This window comes from Pteropus alecto, unplaced genomic scaffold (assembly GCF_000325575.1).
Source record: "Pteropus alecto unplaced genomic scaffold, ASM32557v1 scaffold101, whole genome shotgun sequence".
Lineage (NCBI taxonomy): Eukaryota > Metazoa > Chordata > Mammalia > Chiroptera > Pteropodidae > Pteropus > Pteropus alecto.
The window spans coordinates 19,281,302-19,288,289 of NW_006432945.1; the positions used below are offsets into that span (position 1 = coordinate 19,281,302).

The window sequence follows — 6,988 nt, forward strand, 5'->3', positions numbered from 1 at the left end:
GGCACCAAGGCACCAAACCTGCGATTCTAGGCGCGCTCTGTCTCCCGTCCGTCCTCCCTAAGCAGCGAACCACCTCGAAATTTTCTCCTTTTAAAGAGCAGATCGGGGAGCACGGGTCTTCCGGTTTGTCGCTCGGCGAGTCTGCTGTCCTTTGCACGGTCCTCCCGGGCCCCGGACAAGCCTCGCTCCTGGGAACCTGCCCACTCCCGGCCCCTCCCTCGTGGCCTCCCCTCTCCTGCCCACGTCTTGTTGGCACAGCCCTGAGCGTCTGCTGAAGACCACATACAGGCTCTGCGTCCCCACGTAAACGGTGACGGCATGACATCCGCAGACCTGGCACGGCCCCTACTGCCCGTGCGCGGTCTCTGAACACTGCCTCCCAGAGACGGAGCCGAGGCTGCCGAGGGAGGGGGTGGTCCCCTCCAGGGCGGTGACCATCCCGTCCCGACGAGCCTGGGCAGGCCAATCCTTCTGAAAACGAGGTGGTTACTGAAGGCTCGGGCGGTGCAGGGGGCACCGAGCCCGTGTGAGGTGTCGCTCTGCCCGGATGCGGGGCTGTGGAGCAGCTGCGGGTGGTGACGCTGGTACTGAACTTGGGGACTTCATGGAGGTTGCTAGGGTACCCGCCCATCCCCCGGGAGGGGATGATTGGCCCCGTGCCCCGCCGTCTGGCCCTCTGCCGGGGGCTGGGTCTGGGGCAACAGGGCAAGGGAAGGGCACGCAGGGGTCAACTACAAATCACTGCCTGGCACCCCAAGAAGAGAGGGGACTCCAGCAGTGGTGACCGGTGGGGGTCAGTCCTGGGGCGAAAGCTCGCGGGGGTCGCCTGAGCACAGAGGTGGCCTCCACTCTGGTATTGGCCCCCAGATTTCCTAGAAATTCTCACTGAACTATTTCAATCGCGAATTGGCATAAAGTGTGTAACACGCGGTGCTCTCGCTTTCCACCCGCCACTGCACGGACACGTGAGAGCCGAGCCAGCCCTCTGCCCACCCCGGTCTCAGCCCGGCCCGCCCGCAGTCACGGCCAGTCGCACGAGACGTCCTCTCTGCGCACAGTGAGAGCCTCCGCCCCTCAGGTGCCTGCCCCGACCCCCCGGCGCCCCGAGCTCCCAACCTGACTGAAAGGTGACCTCACTGAACATCAGCCAGGTGTCGGCAAAGTGGTACTGGCATTTGATGGCGCTGGCCATGCGGTGGTGGAGGGGCACCGTGACGAAGCGTGCGCTGGGGTTGACGTAGTCGAGGACGAGGGGGAAGGACACGGCGTTAGGCTCCCACTCGCTGGCTTCGGAGCGGAAGTAGCACTGCACCTCCTTGAAGGTCTTGACGCCCTTGCCGAACATGTTGTTGCAGTGGACCTGGCGGGGAGCGGGCGTGAGCCACCGCACACGCACGTGGTGTCACAGGGGGCCTGGCGGGGAGCGGGCGTGAGCCACCGCACACACACGCGCACACTGTAACTCACAGTATGGAGCTCACAGACACGGGTTAAACTTCCCCGCTCTACCACCGGCCCTGGCTCTCGCCCTTGGTCACTGACCCCTGTCGGGCAGAGTCACAAGACCCCAGAGAAGGGCCAGAGCCGGGCAGAGGGCTGGGACCCTGACGCTGGCCCAGCACCTCGTCCTGCCTCGCCCCGTCTCTCCTTCAAGTGCTCGTTACAGTTAGGACGAGGCTGTTTGCCAGGGTCTTACTCCTGTCCATCGTCCTGCCTCCCTCCACCCCCGGTGGCAGAGACCTTGGTGACTGCAGGCAACGGGACATTGTGACTCGCTCACCCATAGACACCTACAGACCTGGCACATAGTAAGTGCCAGGTACAGAGACCAGATAGCAGAGCCACGGCCTAGAGCGGCCTGAGGCCCAGCGAGAGCCAGACACGTGCCGACGGCCGCTGCAGGTACGAGCTCTGGGGCAGCGGGCTGGAGCTCCTCCCGCGAGGGGCCAGCGCTGTGGCTGGAGGAAATGCTCAGGACCGTGGAGTGGGTCAGAGACCAGCCCCCCGCCCCCCGCTTCGGGAATCAGTCGCAATGAGCCACCCGCCCGCAGGAGCAGCCGCCCCGGGCAGCGGGGCAGGGACACACAGTGGCCACCATGGCCCTCAGCCCTTTTGCCTCTGTGGCCCCTCCCTCGCAAAAACCTATTAAAAGTATATCGTACGGCTGTGTTGTTAAAAACAGAATAATTCTTGACCCTAAAGTTACTTTCCTTTCTTCTGGCATTGAAAGGAGGAATGCCATTTTCACAGGCCTTAGAGGGATCAAGGACCGTAGGGACTGCGTCTAAGGGACATGTCACCTCCACTGTTGGGACGATGACAGGAGCAGAGAGGAACAGTGGCCTCGTCCAAGGCCTTGTGCACCCGTGACGAGAGGCCGGACCTGGAAACCCACTTGTGCGTGAGCCGCGGGGCTGTCTGTGGCGGTTCTGCGGGCAGCACCCCAGGCGCCTTCCCGGCCCCCACCCGCGGCCCTGGCTTCCCCGAGACCCCCACCCGTGCCCCCTGACCTTCATGGTGGTGAAATTCCTGACGCGGTCGAATTCAAACACGATCTCGACGTAGCCATCGGTGGCGCTCTCGTTCCTCCAGCCCACATAGTCATAGCCAGGCCACACGTGGTACTCGTGCGTCTGCGTGAAGTCGTCCAGGCCGGACACCCCGTCCGTCAACTGGCCCAGCCCTTCGGTCATGCTGCTTGCGGAGGAGGGGCGGGGAGAGAGGGACCTGCGGTCAGTGACCCGCTGGGGGCAGGGCTGTCACCGCCCCTTCTCCTGGCTCTGTAAAAGCCGCTTGCTGTCTTGGAGGTTGGAGGATTACGCAAAACCAAAGATATTTTACCGTGTGGACACATTTATCCTGCGTCGGCAGAGAAGTAAGAGTTTCACAGATGTGAATTTTACAAAATGTTTGGTGCCGACCCCTCCAGGAGTGAAACCGTCGACGGTATTTCCGCGCTGCCTGTGATGAGACGTCTTCACAGCGCACGTTTCCCTGTGTCCACCCAGCGCTCGGCCGCCCCACCCAGCGCTCGGCCACCCCACCCCGACGTCACGCTGCCTCGGGCAGTGATCGGAGCCGCTGCGTCCGAGTCCCTGACAGCTTTCTGCCTTCCCTCGGAGGCGGAGCCACAGTCCGGTCACCTGCCTCACCTCACCACGCGACTGTCCCCCAGTCCCATAAGCTCATGTCCTATCGCCTTGCGCCCCTACTCTCCACCCGGGCCCCCCTTCCTGTGGACTGTGCTTCTCTCCGGCTCTGAAAGTACCAGCTGCGTAGTGAGCACACGAAACACACTCGTTGAATCCAGTCAGCTGGACTGCCATGTTTCATCAGCCACGTCCTGCCACATGGCAGATGCCACCTAAGCAAATGTCCCTCGTCATTCTTGCCACCACAGCCACACCGTGGCGTGGCCCTTAGTCACCGCCCCTCCTGACATTCACGTTCCCCCAAAGCCTGAGTCATCTGCCTTGTGGGGCCTGGCCTGCACTTCGTTACACGAGTGCAGCCGTGGCTGACGAGCCACTGCTGGCCTTCCCTTCAGACTCTACGGCCGGTGTCCCTTTGTCCTCGGGCTACTCCTTCTGCCGAAATGCCACTGCAAGACCCTTTGCCTGGGACACGTCCATGCTCCAGCTAGGGCCGTTCCTGCTTCGCCTGTTCCGTCATGCTTTCGCCGGCCCTCCGATCAGATAATCACCTATGTGTGTGTCTAGGTCCTCACCTGTACAGGTGCTTAGCTCTGTTCATCACACAAGCCCCGCAGCAAACAGGAAGCAAATTATCACCTGGCCAGGTGTCCTTGCTCCCAGAGCTGTGCCTCCCTCTCTGGCCCCTGCTTTCCTGAGCACAGAGCACACACGGACATCCCTGCCCACAGCCCACGCCGTGACCACGTCCTGGTCCAGCCCCGCTCGTGACCGTGGGCCTCCTGAGGGAGGACCGGTGGCCCCAGCACGCTGAACACCCACTGTGGCCGCCAAGCCCCTTGCAATCCTAACCACGGGTGAGTAAAGACCTGTCATTCCCAGCTGGGGTGGCCGCTTGTCCCTCGCGCCTGAGCCAGGATGTCGCTGAGACTCCACACTCCTGTCCCTGAGACACGCCAGCCTCCCCATCTCAGCCACCAGCCCCCCATGTCCAGTCTGGCCTCACCCCGCCTCGCCCCCTGTCAGGCCGGCGTCAGCGGATAGAGATGGAGCTGAGAGGGATGGGGCGTGGCAGTGGGCGGGAGGTGGCGAAGACGCAGGCGAGGACCATCCCTGCACCTCGCCCTCCACGGGTCCTGCTGTCCCCAGCCGTAGCCTCACAACAGCCAGGCCACCCTCGGCCCTGCCCCGCTCCTCTCCCGTGCTCTCCGACCCACGTCCTTGGCTCCAGTGACCGTCCTCGTCTGTGGCAGCCTCACTGCCCCTTTCTGCCCTCCGCCTGGTCGTGGGGACGTTCCCCCCGAAATCCTCGCCCCGTCTCGTTCAGCACACTTTTGACTTCGATCCCCCTGGCCCTTCGTCCCCGCAAGCGGACCATTCACCACTCCCGTGTCAGACCACAAATCCTGTTTCAAGGGTCGGCAAATTCGGCTGCTGTTCCCAGAGCCACACCCCGGAGTGGGCTGGGCTCCGTGCCCTTCGTCGCCTCCCTGTCACTGCTTCGTGTCCCCACCCTGGGCTCTGCGTTCCCGGCAAATGAGGACCACGTGTTTCTCTTCATCTACCTTATCTCACACTGCCCAGCACAGGGTCTGAATCAACACCGGCTGGCTGATTATTGATCCCAAGCCATGATAAAATGTGATTCTGCTTCGTGGCGATGTCCCCATTCTGAGGACCAGAGTTCCCAGAGTTTACCTGTACCCGACGGCTCCATCGTAGACAGAATCGTTCAGGTAAATGACGGCACCGCCAGGGAGCACAAACTGCTGTCCAGCGGGGGCGTTGTATGACACCAAGCCGTCTGCCGAGGAGACACAGATGGTCAGCGCCTGCCGCTCAGACCGACCACCCCAGGGAGCCACCCGCGGCTCCAAGGTGCCGCCAGGGCGGCATGTCCACCGGGACTCCACGGGCCCACGGGGGCCCCGCCGAGGAGCTGTCCGTGGTCGCGGTCAGCAGTCGCTGGCCGACAGCCCTGCCAGCACGGGCACCAAGCCCTGGCAGATGACGTTCCTGCCGTTCCTCTAACCAGCGGGGTCACCGGACGAGGGGCTACGTGGGACCCCCTTTCTTCCCAGGCTGGGCTCGGGACGGGCTGTCCGGGCGCCCTCTCCCGGGACCTACCGAGCCAGACGCAGCCGTACAGCTCCACCCGCATGCACACGTTCGTGGAGTGGTCCGTGACGGGAATGAAGCGGACGAATCTGGCCACGATGGGCGGCTCCAGGTCCTTGAGGAGGATGTCGTAGGGGTTACTGTTCCCGTCCAGCACCTGGGTGAGGGGGGCGTGCAGTGAAGTGACGCCGGCCCCCCTCCTCACGTCCCCACCCCTGCGGGGCCCTCTCTCTTAAGCCAGGGGCAGGATGAACCCGCACAGCTGCCTGGGGGGCCCCGTGGGTGCCCTCGACCCCCACGCACCCCGCCCGGTCACGTTTCCGAGGGCACGCGAGGTCCGCGGACGCCCGGCAGCCTGTGTGCTTCCTGGGCCGGGTGGCCCTGGCCCCCGGGGTCGGGACGTCCCCCCCACCTGCTTCCCATGCCGGTTCCGCCAGGGGATCCAGCGAGTGCCGTCCCGGCTGTAATTGATCTTGTACATGGGGGCGAACTCGATGCCGTGGCCCCCCGCGTGGCGGCCCTGGGTCCCCACCAGGGTGATAAAGTGCAGGGCGTGCAGGTCGATCTGCAGGAACTCCTTCAGGTCGTCTGGCTCCACCGGGGCCTCGGGACACCAGGCTCCGTCCGCCTCCTCCGAGTCCAGCCTGGAGAAGCGGGGTGCGGGGAGGGGGTGGGTGGGACCTCAGCCGCCCTGTCCTGGGGACAGTGGCCGGAGTGCGTCCAGGCAGAGCCCTTGGGGACGGTGGCCAGAGTGCGTCCAGGCCGAGCCCCCAGCGAGCGGACCCGCAGCACTGGGGAGCCCGGCGCCAGGCCCCCACTCCCTGGCAGGTGGCCTTGCTCACGCTGTCACCTCCTCACCGTCGCCCCTTCCACCCGCCGACCGCTGCTCCCCTCGGGGGCGTGTACCGGGGTGCAGTCTCATGGTGCCTCTGTCTTAACAGAACCAATGCTTCGCGCCAGACAATTAGGCTCCACGGGGACCCTGGGCCCTGGCAAGTGGGGCGCTTTGACGGAGGCTTGTGGCTTCAGGGGCCCCGATACGTGACCACGAGGAGCCCGCCTCTGCATGGGGACGAGACGGCCTCCTCCGTGGGGGCCCGTGACAGAGAGGGACCCGGCCGTGGCCGCGCTGTCCGCCCAGGGCCCCACGCTGAGCACTGCAGGTGATGCCTCTCAGACCCCACTGCGGACAGCACGGTCCCTGACCCCCAGGCTCCTGCCCAATCTGCACCCCACAGCTGCCCCGCAGCCTCAGGGAGAAGGCGGGAAGCCTCTGCTCGGCGCAGGCCCCATGCTGCGTGTGGGGCTCTGCAGCCCGTGCCGGCGGGGAGGGGTCTCCAGACCGGCCGGCCCGACCCTCGCCCTGGGATGTCCTTGCCCAGTCCCGCAGCCCCCACTGCCCCTGCCTTCCTTCACCGGCCCCCGGGGCAGGGTCTGTGCCAGGAAGCCCGTCCAAACGGAGCCCAGGCTGGCCATGGCGTCCAGCCTCACCTTCCGTACTTGGCAGCTGTGGACTCCGACCACTGGCTGGAGGCTGAGATGTCCTCGTCGGGAATGCGGCCTCCTGACATGCCCAGAGGGTAGCGGCATGCGGCTGGACCAAGAGACAGCAGGGGGCGCGCCTTAGTCAGGGGCTGTGGAGCCGGCGATGGCTGGCGCCCGCGGCCTCCCGCCTCCCGGGTCCCTCCACGCCGACGGACCCCCCGCCTCTCTCGGCC

General features: G+C 65.1%; 1 protein-coding gene across 5 annotated transcripts in view; it reads right to left on the reverse strand.

Annotated features, from left to right (window-relative positions):
- DDR2 (discoidin domain receptor tyrosine kinase 2) overlaps window positions 1-6,988 on the reverse strand; it is a 42,411-nt gene that overhangs the window by 12,565 nt on the left and 22,858 nt on the right. For 2 of the 5 annotated variants that reach the window (XM_025043921.1, XM_025043919.1), the window contains exons 3-8: window positions 6,762-6,864; window positions 5,683-5,914; window positions 5,280-5,427; window positions 4,851-4,956; window positions 2,511-2,697; window positions 1,117-1,360 (exon numbers count right to left, since the gene is read on the reverse strand). In XM_025043921.1, the coding sequence (XP_024899689.1) occupies window positions 1,117-1,360; window positions 2,511-2,697; window positions 4,851-4,956; window positions 5,280-5,427; window positions 5,683-5,914; window positions 6,762-6,864 (1,020 nt within the window). The remainder of the gene's footprint in view (window positions 1-1,116; window positions 1,361-2,510; window positions 2,698-4,850; window positions 4,957-5,279; window positions 5,428-5,682; window positions 5,915-6,761; window positions 6,865-6,988) is intronic. The other 3 variants (XM_006907840.3, XM_025043920.1, XM_025043922.1) reach the window with 2 other exon arrangements.